Source organism: Anastrepha obliqua, chromosome 1 (genome assembly GCF_027943255.1).
Source record: "Anastrepha obliqua isolate idAnaObli1 chromosome 1, idAnaObli1_1.0, whole genome shotgun sequence".
NCBI lineage: Eukaryota > Metazoa > Arthropoda > Insecta > Diptera > Tephritidae > Anastrepha > Anastrepha obliqua.
The window spans coordinates 58246911-58262445 of NC_072892.1; the positions used below are offsets into that span (position 1 = coordinate 58246911).

The 15535-nt window shown below is 38.6% G+C and overlaps 1 protein-coding gene across 1 annotated transcript; it reads left to right on the forward strand.

Moving 5' to 3' along the window:
- The first annotated feature begins 1170 nt into the window (after positions 1 to 1170).
- On the forward strand, positions 1171 to 14452 carry LOC129235994 (soluble guanylate cyclase 88E). The gene is made up of 9 exons (XM_054870116.1): positions 1171 to 1338; positions 6208 to 6695; positions 7033 to 7156; positions 7377 to 7512; positions 9891 to 10017; positions 10092 to 10296; positions 10380 to 11656; positions 12054 to 12629; positions 12721 to 14452. The coding sequence occupies exons 1-9, from the start codon at positions 1171 to 1173 to the stop codon at positions 12896 to 12898; spliced, it is 3279 nt and encodes a 1092-aa protein (XP_054726091.1). The 3' UTR covers positions 12899 to 14452.
- The last annotated feature ends 1083 nt before the right edge of the window (positions 14453 to 15535 follow it).

A 15535-nucleotide genomic window follows, 5' to 3' on the forward strand; every position in this document is an offset into this window, starting at 1 on the left:
TTCAATACTCTTATATAATTAAAAAAATCGAGTTTGAGCCGAAAAACAAAATTGCCGATAACTCTTGAAAAAAAATTTTTTCGGGCGAACAAAAAAATACGTGTCTCATTATTTTGACCAGAGAGCATCATATTTAAGTTACATCGAAATCGAAGAACATGACCCGAATAGCCCGGTTGAATTGAAATGGAAAGCATCACTTGGCTATGACGATCACCTTAGATATTTTTAGTATTTAAATATATTAAGAGGTATTTGTTCTCTTTTTAAGCTGCGTAATAAACTATGTTGCAAAATTATTAAGGAATATGGAATGTTATAGCTATTTATTTATTTTTCAACTTTATTTAATTCAATTTCTAGCTATTTTTTATACAAGTACAGCTCATTTTGTAATAAAGATTTATAAAAATTCGAAAATTTTGCGGTAAAATTTAAAATTTTTCAAGCAGAAGTTTCAAGGAATTGGGTATACAATTTTGTAGCTCATTAAATTCTAATATAATAAAGTGCAATTTCAAAGTGGCTCAAAATTCCCGTTGATTTTTCATAATTTTGTAATTAAAATTTAAGCCAATCAAAATTGTCTCTTGATTACTTGAGCAAGCGAAAACTCTGAACTTACATTAAATCTTAAATATTTAATTCACAAATTATATCCACTTTAACAAATTTACGCACATTCCACATTTTCTTGGCTATCAATTTCTGTTCCATAACCAAAATCGTAATACTATCCTTTCTCTTGAATCGGTTGAGTAGAATTTAACTCGCGCCGCTTTCAATTGCTCGTCGTAAATGCAACAAAAGTTATCAATCATAGCCTCAAGTTCACAACTTATCCGTTACACAGTTATGCAACATAATGAATCCGACGTTACCATTTATTAACAGCCCAATTTCAATTATTCTCTTTTTCATTACTCTTCCTTCTTGCAGCACTCTCAGCACTCAGCAAAAATGTCTTTGAAATATCAAAAATGGAAGATGGCAAATTAATTAATGGCGTCAGCCATCACTAGCTGTACACCCATACAAACAAATAACTCTTCAAGCAATATAAGTAAGTAAACGCATACACAGAGAAATATCCAACAAACAACGTAATCAGCGCCATCATCGCACATCCTTCACCTTTGAGCACTTAACCGCGAGAATCTTAAGCCGAAAATGTATGGTTTACTGTTGGAGAATCTCTCCGAGTATATCAAATCCGTTTATGGTGAAGAAAAATGGGAGGATATACGTCGCCAAGCTGGTATCGATTCGCCATCGTTCAGCGTGCATCAAGTTTATCCAGAGAATATGCTGAACAAGTTGGCGAAGAAGGCGCAACAGGTAAGTCGATTAAGGCGGATTATCGTAGGGCTGTAAGTACCAATACATATGTATTTATAAGTGCATATTTATGAAAGTACGCATGTGACTGTGCAGAAGAATAAGCAAACGAAAGGCGAAATAATTGGTTTAAGTCAAGGGTAATTGGGCTATTAATTGGTCGTCTTAACATGAGAGGTATGTAAATACATACATAGATTATCTCAGTTATAATAGTGCACTTTGCCTCTGAATGACCATGAACTTTTCTTACATGCATATATATAAGAACATACTCGTAGTATATAAAATACATAAGCTCACTGGAATTCAAGTCCTATTAGTTTGAAAGTTGTATGGCAATTTGTGTTTATTTGGAATGGCTGGTTTACCAGCATGGCCCAGTGGCTTGGCGTACCTTCATAAAATATATGAGACATTGTCGCATAAAAATGCCAATCGGAAATAACACATCAACTATCGAGAAATTGAGTTTCATGCTGTGATTAAGCTCCCTACTAAGTAAGAAAAAGCACCGCAGACCATTCCGGAAGAGATATTATTTACTAACATGAGCTTCTGTTCACCAAAAATTATGGTTTATAAGTGGTATTGTCTACTCAAGCAAGATAGAGAATCAATAGATAGAGACGGAATGGATTAGACTAGCCAATTGAAGGGACCTCAGTTATTAATAAACAACTTCCTTTGAAAAATACTCCTTAAATGCACAAATACCTTCTATAGTTGGAGTATAATTTACGCTGAACGTTCTTCATGGTCAAGTAGTATCGCATTTTCTTCTCGAATACGATTTCATAAAGGGTCTTTAAAAAGACGGGCCTGGATGTTGTTTTAAAATAAAATATGTAAAAATTTATATTCTTTTAGACTTCACTATTTTTATTCGAAATACGGCTCTTAAAAATTATAAAATATATGTATATGAAAAACGAAATGAGCACGTCACAGGCTGTCACACGAGAATTAAAATTTTCAATGACTCGCTCCCACATTACCGCATTGAGTTCAGCAATTTCGATCCGAATGTTGTGTTTTAGCTCAGGAATCGTTGTATTCACATAGACTTTACTTTTAATAAACCACACAAAAATTAATCTAGTAGAGCTAGATCGCCTGATGTAGGCGAACAGTTTATGTTGGTTGGTTGGTTGATTGGTTTATGTGGTTATTCACCAAGAATCCAATTAGCACTTCCGCACCATTTTGTTGTCACTTCCTCGCTACCAACACGTTATACGGGTGATTCCTACACGACTCTATCGAGTCTGAGCGATTGAGAAGCCTTATAAGGTTGTTTATCTTTGTGCCATCAAGTTCTTTGAGGTTCTCAAAAAGCAGTTTGCCAAGGGTTAACAACCTTGCTTTCCATACTGCAGGGCATTCACAAAAGAAGTGGAAGATATTTGCCTTTTTCTCCGGCTCATTACAAGTATGACAGTATAAATTCTAAGGAGTACCCATTTTGGATGTTTGCTTACCTATGGGCCACAAACCAGCTATCACTACCATTCGAGCAGGCATCCCTTTGTTACATATTTATCAATGTTGACGTTTATTTTTTGGTCGTAAGTGGGTCATAATGGTCTGCTGACTTTGCATGTCGTCAGATCCCTCCAACTACTTACAATCGGCGACTCGTAGGTATTTTGAGGAGATTGCAGTATTTATTATACCCAGTGGTGTGAATGCCGATTCTGTAAGAATGTTACTCATGGCAAAAAATTACTCTTGTCAGTTTATGTCACCATTACGTGAAATTAATCGACCAGGAAACTTAGATCGCAATAATGCATTGTTTCCCATGTTGTGTGACTTTCAGCTACATCCTGTGGAAAATAAAGACGTCTATGTATATTCCTTAAAAGCTCAGGCTATAAAAAATCTTCAAAATAGTATATTGAGTCGATGTCCATTGACCGTAACAGCTCTTTCATTTTCATCTTCGAAGAAAAACGGGCCAATTATTTTACAAGGTAAAAAAGTACACCAAACAGTGCATTTTAGTGGATGTAATGATTTTTCTGAAATTACTTAGAGGTTTCTTCCCCCCAGATGCGGCTATTTTGTTTCTTGAAAAATCCATCCCGTACGAAATGAGCTGCATCACTAAATATGATTTTGCGTCAAAACCCGACTTATGTTCAAAGAAAAAATTCACGAAAATGCTGCGTTGTTGGCTTCAATTCTTGTGTTAGTTGAATTTTGTAAGGATGCAAATGCAAATCCGCCAAACAGTCGATTCATGGATTGGCTAATTATTGAGCACGTCGAGATATCTATGTTTAAGGATGTTCAGCAACACTTTGCACGACAGCAGCAATATTGTCAACAAAACGTCCAGTTTTTGGACTGCCAGTCCTTTTTCTATCATCTACTGAATCAGTTTCTGGAAACTTTTTCACCAACCTTTCAATTATCGACTCATTCGGGCGATTATTTCCACCAAAAAAAATTACGAATTTTGTGATTTGTTTTTCTTAAAGATCGACTATTTACATAATAAGTTTAACTAATTTTAAAACGTTGTGTTGTCGTACAAGTGTCCAAGATTAAAATTGTATATCTGTATACTTGACCAATGTCAAAGATGACATAAAAAAGATATCGTCCAGGAATTACCATTCTATACTGAAATCTAGCCGTCACTTATGAAAGATCCTTTATTGAGAAAAAGAAGTAAGCATCTTGACTATGTATGGCCGTAAGCGAGACACATAGGCTCAATCAAACCCATTAACATCCTAGGTTTATTGAAAGAACTGCGTCTGCATGAGGTAATGCGAAGAGCAGAAGATAAAAAGATCTTAAGGTCGAAGTACAAACCTTCATCCTTATATTATATCTATGTATCTATCTAAAGTTAGCGAGAAAACTCATATCAATACAAGCAAAAAACGCGCGTCGAGTCTGAAAGCAGTGTACCAAAAAGTGATGAATTTATGAATAAAATTGTTATTTAAGACGAAGCTTGGATTCTTCGCTATGAACCTTAGTTGAAGCAGGTGTCGATGCAGTGGCTTACAAAAGAGCAACACCATCTAAGAAGCTCAAGACGTTACAACTGAGTGAATAAATTATGGCTACTATTTTTTGGGACCCAGAAAATGTTTCATTCGCAATTTTTAAAGAAAACAGAGTCATAATTACGGGATAGGACTGCGATCTTCTTTAAAAAAATGTAAAGATGTCAGTAATAACATGGAAGGGGATGAGGAGGTATGCTTCTTTGCATTATACGCGCCTGTTCACAATACTCAAATTACGACACATATGTGGCTGCGAAAGACTAGCTAACCAGCGTCTTCCAATTTATTTACTAAGTTTTTTTAAGTGCTTAATGTTGATTACACAGGCCGCGAAGAAATTTTATTAGAGACCAGAGTACACTTTTCTAAAAATTTCTGATGTAAACGATCCAATGTCAAGTGATCCAAGTATTTTGAACATTGTCGTAAATTTGTTTAGTTCCTTTGTAAGCTTGAGTATAATTTTTAAGAAGTAAGCTGAAAAAATGTTGAAAAAACTTTATGATTTTCAGATTTATTAAATGTTGGCAAAGTTTGGTATGTAGTTTTTTTAACCTAAATATCTTCGTTTCTTATTAAGATTTTTTAACCTTTGTTATTTTTTAGGGTAAAATATAATTTTAAAAAAGTTTTTGAAACATTTTCGAAATGAATTTTGGAAAGTTTTTTTCGCTCAAAATTTTTTGGAAAAAAATGTTTTTTTGCCCTCTTTGAAAAAAAGTTCTGAATGTAAGAATTTTTCAAAAATGGCAAATAAATTGAATAAATCACAAAATTATTATTTTTTTCATACTTTTGCTAGCCTTCTTCTCATTATTCTCAATCCTGCAAGTAAACCAAATTTCAGAAATATTTAAGACCGAGTCCCATACTAAAATATTTTAATCAAGCTGAACACTAGTCTATATTTGAGGTTAAGTGGCAAAACGATTCGTTTTTTCTCTAAAAAAAAATCATGAACAGCATCTTTAAAACAATGATTCCTCTTTCGAATGGCACTAGATTTGCTCGAATTTCTTCTTTTTTTTGGTCCCTCCAATTGTGGAAAAACATCAGGACGCACAGCACAAATTGGAAGAGGAGCTCAGCTAAATTTAAATAAAGGGTCTAAGCGCCAATTATATATACAATATATATTTCATCTTTTTGTGTGGAGATACTGAATTTTAAAACTATTTGATGACTGCCTGGTCCTTAGGAGACTTTTAGGAAATTGTAAATCCGACGAGAAAGCCAGGAAAGGCACTACTCTTCAACTGCCAAGTGAAAGAAGTACGAGTACCATTGGGGAACCTATGGCCACGAGCAAACTAAGAATCAAAAAGAACATTATCCAAGGTCACTAGGTCATGAAGCGATAACCTGTAAGGTCTAAGTGAGTTGGTCGTACAGACCAACTACCACCTAACCTAGCCTAATAGACTTTTAAATGTTAATAAATTTACATATTTAATTAAAGTTAATTTTTCAAAATTTTACTTGTCTCTTGCAGTATTTTTTGTTCATCATTCGTACCACATATTAGCAATTTTCGTTTATTTATAACCGAGATATCAGGTTTGTTTTCCTTTTTTGGAAATTTTAAATTTTGTCGCGGCGTGTTTTAAATGAAGTCGTCAATAACTGTTTATTTTGAAAGTTTATTTATTTTTTATTTTATAAATGAATCTTTTGAAATATCAGAAAAGTGTATTAGTGGTGCATTTTAAACATAGTTTCTTGAAAGTTTACCGCTTACAGAATTTTCCAAGTAAATATTTTGGTATATTTGGTATTTATTTATTCTAATGCGACAACTTTCATTCTAATATATAATTTGCGTTTTATTTTCACACTTCAGGTACTTGGCGTTTCCGAGCGTGAGTTCATGGATCAAATGGGTGTGTACTTTGTCGGCTTTGTCGGTCAATACGGTTACGATCGCGTACTATCCGTACTAGGACGACATATGCGTGACTTTCTCAATGGTCTCGATAACCTCCACGAATACTTGAAATTCTCCTACCCGCGCATGCGAGCACCTTCCTTCATTTGTGAAAATGAAACTCGACAAGGACTCACATTGCATTATCGATCGAAGCGGCGCGGTTTTGTCTACTACACCATGGGACAAATACGTGAAGTGGCGCGGCACTTCTACCACAAAGAGATGCATATCGAACTGGTACGCGAGGAGATACTCTTCGATACGGTGCATGTGACATTTCAGCTGACATTCGATAATCGCGCATTCACACTGGCATCGCTGGCGATGACACGCGAGGAGAAGCATTTACCCATCAGTGCACATGTGCTCTTCGAGATATTCCCATTTTGCATTGTATTTGGGTAAGTATACGCTACGGTGAATTGAGGGTGGCCAATAAGTGTGTCAGTTGACGGGGAGTGGGCTTGCGTAGTTTGTGGCTGCTGCCAAGCAGTCAATACTGACTGTCTGTAATTTGAGTATGACAATGGCGCTTGTGGTGGATTTTAATTATGTGGCGCAGCAGTGCATTTCAGCGCAGAAATGTTAACTGTTGCATTTGCATGGAATGCAGCTGTTGTTCACATACCATTTGTTGTTACACTTCGCCTACGATGCCTCCAATGTATTACTAATCACATGCTTCCTCTTATAATTTCTCTTCTCTCACGGGGTCACAAATTTATTGCCGCTTCGTAGTGCCGATATGGTTGTGCGCAGCATTGGTAATTCTCTAATGGTCATTCTACCCGACCTGCTTGGCCAGAAAATTACCGCTTGGTTCGATTTGGTGCGGCCACTGATTGCCTTCAAATTCCAAACTGTAAGTAGAGTTCAGGCTAATGAAGTGGTGTGTAATTACTGAAGCAGTAAATGGCAGTTGAATGTGGTTTGAATCAGGATTGATGTAATGGTAATTCTAAAGAAATACTTTTACGTTAATATTTTGCTACAAATTTACCAACCACTTTGAACTACCAACAGCAAATGGCTAAATAATTAATCTAATGGCAAGTTACTTGTATTTTTCTATATCTCATTAGATTTTAAATCGAACAAATAATATTTTCGAATTGGTCACAGTAGAGCCCGTTACAGATCGGGTCGATATTCAGCCCTCCACTGAACTGTTGCTGCACGACGATGGATCAGAACCGGAAAAGACGTTGCGGCTAAAAGGTATTTACATTTCAGAGCCATCTTTATGCATACATATTTACATATAAGACCCCCGAAAAAATAACAAAGGCGAACTTATTTGATAATTTTAATTTTTGTGGTAAAAAATTTTTAATTTAAAACAATTTTTTATTTTTAAAAGCGCATATAGAGACTTACTATAATATCATTAGTGGGTATGTTAGGAATAAAAACCCGCTATTTTTACCGTAGTACAAGGGCCGAGGTCATTATTTAATTTGCTTCGCAGTTGCAGCGCAAGTGAACAAACCTTAGAAAAATTATTTTTATTTAGAAAATAACATTCAGGGCCAAGCAAGGATGTCCCCAAGGGGGTGTTCTTTCTCCGCTGCTGTGGTGCTTCGTCGTAGACTCTCTACTAGCAGAGATGCAGGAACTCGGTTTTCATGTCCAAGCATATGCGGACGATGTCTGTATGCTAACATCGGATAAATCCTTAAGGAGGCTTTGCACGAAAGTGCAGAGGATTCTGACTAAATCGAAGACTGGTGCATGAGGCAAGGTCTTTCCGTTAATCCGAACAAAACAACCATAGTCTTGTTTACGAAAAAACGGAAATTGGATGGACTCGGTCTTCCAACACTGAAAGGTGTGACACTTGGTCTTTCCGATGAAGTTAAATATCTAGGAGTAATCTTGGATAAGAAGCTGACTTGGGAGACACACGTTTCACTGAAGGTGAATCGCGCATTAAGGATTTTTCAGCAATGCCGTAGTGCCTTTGGTAAAACCTGGGGTCTGAAACCTGTTGTGGTCCTACAAAGAAGTGTATGTTTATGCATCACGGGTGCCATGAATACAACCTCTGGTGATGCCCTAAATGCTATGCTTGGTTTGCTCCCCCTGGATCTTAAATATGGTTTCTGGCACGAAGATGGAACTTCGGGACACAGAGAAATCTTTAAGTTGCTATCTGAGCAGTATCCACTGTTTGTGGCACCTAAAGATGGGTACCACCACAGTTTCATTTGGAAGGAAATTAGATGTCAGATTTCCATTGCGGGAACAATGGAGCAATCCAGAATGCATGCGGGGAGGTTTGACGAATATTTTCTTTACCGATGGGTCCAAGAATGAAATAGGGTCTGGAGCCGGATGGTACTTACACGATAGTAATAAGTATCCCTATGCTATGGGGGAAATGGCAACTGTTTTCCAAACGGAAGTTTTTGCCATCCTGAAAGTAGCCGAATTGATAATGGAGAGGAGATGGAGCGGGAAACAGATTGGAGTTTTCAGTGACAGTAAGGCTGCACTGAAGGCACTGGAGAACTCGCAGCAAACCTCAAAGATTATTCAAGAATGTAAGAAGAAGCTTAATTCTGTCGCAAGACAGAACAGGCTTGTACTTATATGGGTTCCGGGACACTCCGGTGTTCAAGGAAACGAAATTGCTGATCCGCAGGAATCATGAATTGGATCCACGATTATATATGCAATCTACATAAAGAGCGATGGTCCGGTCTGGAACGCTGCAGAGTTGCAAAGTGTTTTGTGACAAGTCCGAACAAAAAACTATCAAATTTCTACTAAAACTTAGAAGGAAAGACGTTCGGTTGATGATCGGTATCATTACAGAACACAACCCATGGGGTCAGGATATGACCACCATTGGAATCATTGGGGACCCAATGTGCCTGTCATGCTTGGAGGAGGCGGATAGCACTGAGCACTTTCTCTGTGAGTGTCCTGGCTTAGCTAGAATAATATTCGTTCTCTAAAACTGGAGGATATTTATAGATTTGCCAAAGAATATGGACAATTCTCACAGGACTAACTATCCCCTCCTTGACTATCTACCCCCTTTCCAGAGCTTTAAATACAATGGGCTTTTTAGCCTGAGTGTTTTAGGAGCCACCAAATCTCCTGGTGCTCCTTGGCTCGACCTTTTCAAATTTCAATTTCAACCCAATTAGTCTGAAATTTGTTTTGCCGTCGTTTGATAAATGGAAGCACACGATGTTAACGCCAACTTCCCTCAAGAAAGCCCTTTAGCATCAAACACGGGTACTTATTAAACCGCCCTCGTAGTCCAAGATTTTCTGTTAGGGCCGTCAGTTTAAGAATGTAAAGGAACTCAAACTGTCAGCTCACGAAGAGTGGGTAAAATACAAGGTGGCGCCAAATTAATCACCCTGTCCGAAGTTTTATAATTTTTGCAAATGCCGTCGTACATCAATCATATCTGAGATTTGTAAATTAGACAGCTGCAGTTTGCAAGCAGGCAAACAATGGAACGCACAAAAGTCAAAATAAAAATGTTTATTACTCCAAATCATTTTGTTTTTTATTTAGTAAAAAAAATATTCAAGAACAAAATTTATAGTATGATTAATTTTTCGCCTTTCTTCATTTAGGTCAAATGGTTTATATGGAAAATTGGCGCATGATCATGTTCTTGGGCACGCCGGTTATGCCTGATCTCAACTCACTCATTACAACCGGCTTGTATATCAACGATTTATCAATGCATGACTTTAGCAGGTTAATAACAAAGAAAAACCCACCCTGTTCAAGTCGATTGTAAAAATCTGCCTTTATGTAATTCAATTCTCTAGAGATCTCATGTTGGCCGGTACGCAACAATCCGTCGAACTCAAATTAGCGCTCGATCAGGAGCAGCAGAAGTCAAAGAAACTGGAAGAATCTATGCGTAAGCTGGATGAGGAAATGCGGCGTACAGACGAATTGCTCTATCAGATGATACCGAAACAGGTGGCCGATCGTTTGAGACGTGGCGAGAACCCCATTGATACATGTGAGGTAAAGAATAAAAAAAAACATAATATTATTGTAATAATTCTCGCCCCTTATGCTCTCTAACCCAAAATTCTCAACACTTACAGATGTTCGACTGTGTGTCTATACTATTCGCTGACGTAGTCACATTCACCGAAATCTGCAGTCGCATTACACCCATGGAAGTTGTATCCATGCTTAATGCAATGTACTCCATATTCGATACCCTTACCGAAAGAAACAATGTGTATAAAGTGGAAACAATTGGCGACGCTTACATGGTTGTGTCGGGTGCGCCAGAAAAGTCTGCTAATCACGCAGATAAAGTGTGTGATATGGCCTTGGATATGGTTGATGCCATTACCGATCTGAAAGATCCCTCTACGGGACAGCATTTGCGCATACGTGTTGGCGTACATTCTGGCGCAGTGGTTGCTGGTATTGTAGGCTTGAAAATGCCTCGATATTGTCTATTTGGCGATTCGGTTAATACGGCGTCACGCATGGAATCCACGGGTGCAGCGATGAAAGTGCACGTATCCGAGCCAGCAAAGCAATTTCTTAGCCCCTATTATAAGTTAACTGAGCGTGGCGAAATCGATGTTAAAGGAAAGGGTCCTATGAAGACGTATTGGTTGGACGAATGTGAAAACCGTAAATCATTACAGTTGCCACCCGAACTATTCCATCCGATTTCAACATTCACTGCGCCAACAGCCGCCACGACTAGCTCTAATTCATCTACAGCAGCCTCAACATCTGATCGACGCTTGAGTGTATCGCAAACATTGAAGGCTATAATGCCAGCTGCTGCCCAACCGGTAATAGGCTCAGTTGAGCGAATGCAATTGGTTAATGCCACAAGTGCTATGATCAACTCAATGGATGTGGTAAGTTCAACGCCACCAGTGCCGTGCAGTGCTGGTACGGAACGTGGACGTATATACTCTCCAGTGACTTTTACGGATGTAGCGCGTCGCAGCATAGCAAATTCACCTGTACGCAATTCATATGGCTGCAATGAACGTGGCCGCGAATCGAGATCTAATTCTATGGGGCATGTCTTTATGCGTTCGCCCAGCGACATTTTCGGTTCACTCATCTTAGACACAGAGGAATTTTTGGAAGACTTGCAATACTCACGCAGCTCGTTGGTTAATACTGGCACCAGCTCTGCAATATGTCCCTACAGTCCAGCACCTACTTTTCGCATAGGTAGCGCACCGTCCAAACCACGTCCAAATAATCCGGATCAATTTACGCCAGAAGAACTAGCAGCTATGGATCAGATAACGCCACCATCCACGGCACCACCACAGGAAACTGTCACATGCAAAGTAGCACCGTCAACTTCTTCAGCCTCGCTGGAAAAGTCCAAGGCCAGGTAGGTGTCGGAACACTGAGGACGTTGAAAGTGTATTTGAGAGAGATAAATGATTTTCAGAGGTCAAGGTGATTTTAGGAGCTTTACGGACTTACATAGCGAGGTATTTTATGTGTAAATGCGGTTAACATTACTGATATATATATATGTAAGGTTAACTACTACTCTGTTCTAAGCAATTCGCTACTCTATAAGCCTCACCACTCTCTTTCTCTCTCTCTCTATCTCACCTTGGACTGATTAATTAGTCACAAACTGTATCCCCATCACTTTTCATTGACATGTAAAACTAACAGAGTAACAAACTATAGACATACCATTTATTCTTATTTGTAAAATTTGTTTTCTGGTTTGCGGTGTTTTTTTAAACTCCTGAATAATTTCTCTTTATAATTAGAAAAATCACATTTTCACGTAGCCTTACCGTAACACAAGAGCCAGTTGCTACACCACCACCTGCGCAACAGCAGCAGCAGCCACAGCAGCAACAAGAGAAGGCACAAGCGATCGTTGCTCCAAGTTCTCCTGCAGCCTCCAAACCCATACCAGTGGCACCGAAGGCAACCGCAATTGCGATTCCCTCAACGTCAGCTATAAAGCCTGCGCAAGCAAGTAAGAACATATCATTCGGCAACAGTCGTATGTCATCACAAGAATCTCTGTCCCCCTGTTCACCACCAATTCGCTCCAACTCTGCACCTCTACCTATGTCTAAGGCAGCACGCAAAGCATTCCTCGCCGCGAAACAAACGAAAGCCATAGAAAAACTAGACAGGATGATTGAAGAAGTAAATGAAGTCGATGTTCAAAACAAGCGTGCGAATATGCGCCGCATGGCCGCCTTTCGGGATGAAGGTGGTGGCAATGCAGGTCTAGGCGGCGGGGGAGGAGGAGGCTGTCCGCTATTTTTGCCACCACCACCTGGTCCACCAATGACAAACTCCATATCAGACTCGGGCATAGCTCATCACGGGTGAGTAAATTAGAAAATAGAGACACTTTAAAAGGAGCTTCCAAAGAACTTTCATGAACTAAATACATAAATAATTTCTCCTCTTCCCCAGTCACAACCACAGCTATTCGTCTGTACACTATGCCACTTGTCATCATGCTCATGAGCCGAAAATGAGTAACAGTCACAGTTTCAGTCATGCTCGCTCAACTGCACACCAGTGTTGTACAGGATATAATCACTCCAATGGGCGGCAACGAGTGCATTCCAATGCATGTCAATTGTTGTAAGAATGGCAGCAGATGAGACGTTGTAAGGTGGTGGACGAGAGAGTATAAAAATGTATGCTTAAGAAGGTGCTATATATACTTTTGTATGGATGCAAAAAATGCCTGAAAGATCAGGAGATGCTCGGTATACGAAACAAAACCAAATTGGTACCAAAAAAACAAATAATAAAAATATAGGTACCTAATATAATAATTAATTAGGATTATCAGAACAATTTACACATAGATATATAGGCACTCATGCATATACAGGGTCCGGCACTCGAAGTGTAACCAATTAAAAAGGCCATAAATTTAGGTTGAAAATTTACTTTTATTCAATTCAAAGTAAAAAATGTGTGAAAATAAAACACAATTAAGAATCAATTTACTTTTGCTTGATATGTCCACCTTTTGCCTTGACTATGGCCTTGAGACGATAAAGAAACGAATCGCAAGCTGCCCGAATGTGACTTGCAGGTATTTTAGCATACTCGCGTATAATGGCTTTTTCAAGCGCCTCGAGACTGGTGAATCGTTTAGTTCTGCCCTTGTTCTCCAAAATGGCCGCCCAAAGAGAGTAATCCATCGGATTCGCGTCTGGTGAATTTGTGAGCCATTGTGTGGAGGTTATGAAGTTCGGAACTTTGTTTTTTAGCCATTCTTGGTTCACTCGAGCTCCGTGTGACGGTGCCGAGTCTTGTTGAAACGTCCATGGTCTGCCACCGAAATGTTTGTCTGCCCTCGACTTCAAAGTAACCTCCACAATACTTTCCTGATAATAAATCGCATTTACCTTGACACCAGGCTCGATGAAAACGATTGGAGAGCGCCATCTACGGTTACAGCAACCAAAACCATTACCTGTGGCGGGTGCTGCCTCCAGGTGGCCAATCGATGACTCAAATTCTCGTATGAACGGTCGGTCATATAAACCCTATCATTTTGTTAGTTTACGACTAGCTCATTTTGAAAAATTGTCTCGTCAGAAAACACAATGTACGGAAATTGAGAGCTTTCGGACAAGCGAAACAACTCCTCCGCTCTCTCAAGTCTGACTTGTTGCTGCTTTGGTGTGAGATCATGCGCCTTTTGGGTCTTACAAGACTTGAATTTGAGATCATTTTTTAGTATGCGGCGGATGAAACGATCAGATATTTTCAGTTCTTTCGCCCTTTGAATGGCACTTCGTCCGGGATTTCGCTCAAGTCACTTCTTCTCTTTTTGAACCATTTCTCGTGACGTTGCGGTCTTTTGATGACCACCTCCATGACATTTGACGATGCTACCAGTATCATTGTAACGAGTAATGGTGCGATAAACAAAAACTCTATTCACTTTAAGGGGATCGAGCTCTCGAACAATCGCTGGTTGTGATTTTCCAGCCAAATATAATGCAATCACACTATTAACCCGTGCCCGTGCATCAGCTGCGCAAGCGGTCTGAAGTTGTTTACTCTGCGAGTACCGAACCCTGTAGGATGATTAGTTGTTATTTTGGTACAATTTATGTCCATACGCTTAAAAACAGGATTTTGTATTACTCTCTGTTTGCTAGTATTTTTCTTTGCTTTTTACTACCTTTTTTACCTATTTTTGGAAGTAGCCCAAAATCGCGGTATACGATCTCGGCTTAGGTGGACGCTTTGCAAATGTAACAATAAAAAATAGAAAAAGCTAAAAGCACATGACACCTGGCAAAAAATAATGTTTTTTAACCATACACAAGAATGGTAGAATACGATACATCATTACGCAGATTGAAGGATAATTTTGAGAGTCATTTTTTCAAGGTATGACACCTTGGACAATCGAGAGAGAGAACTGAGAGGAAAATAACAAAATAGCCAATTGTTTTAAATAACAAAGAAAAGTTAAGTCAAAGCGAACTCATACAAGGTGGTAGCAGTTGCACAAAAAAAAATTTTGATGTATTTTGAAATTTGATAGTGTGAATGTCAAAATCAACTGATAATTTTCCACGAACTGCAAACAAAATATAAGCAATCAGAATGGCCAATAGTTATAAGACCGTAATCCAGCTCTCAGCAAATTTCACAGAATCGGCTGATAGGCCAACGAAACAGCGGACGTCTTTACACAAAAATTGGGATTATGTTGGTGATATACGAAAAAAATCAACATAGTCCTCACTTATGTTGCTTCGTTGCCGTCTGAACAACGACTGAATAAACAAGTGTATGAATACGTATGAAACGAACGGGCAGAAAACGTCTGCTGAGGGTCCTGTGACACGGCGTACAATTTTGTTTTTCACCATAGCTAATGGCCAAACCTGGTGAATCTATCATCCTAGGTATGAACAAAATAGATCACTTTGACCTTCAAACCACCAAAATGATTAAAAACACAGTTGTAGCACCTAGTAGCACCTCCTTGAGTTAGGTTATGTCATTGTATACATTGGAAGGGAATAGAAAGAAAAATGTTGCTGGTTAACAAACTAAAATGGTGTCAGCCTAACAGCAGGTTCCGTAAAATTCACCGAAACCCGAGTAGCGATATCGCTATAGACATGTAACCTTTTGTATTCGCCGACACAAACCAAGCTGGAAGACCTAATTTTGGCATCCAATATTATTTTTATTTATAACCTTTTAATTTTTTTGTTCTTCTTGTAATTTTTTTTAACAGGCT

Bases quoted from the DNA above. Each gene is read 5' to 3' on its own strand.
- LOC129235994 (XM_054870116.1), top strand. From the start codon at position 1,171: ATGTATGGTTTACTGTTGGAGAATCTCTCCGAGTATATCAAATCCGTT. The intron at 1,339-6,207 runs GTAAGTCGATTA...TTCACACTTCAG, and splicing joins TGGCGAAGAAGGCGCAACAG to GTACTTGGCGTTTCCGAGCG. The intron at 12,630-12,720 runs GTGAGTAAATTA...CCTCTTCCCCAG, and splicing joins TCGGGCATAGCTCATCACGG to TCACAACCACAGCTATTCGT.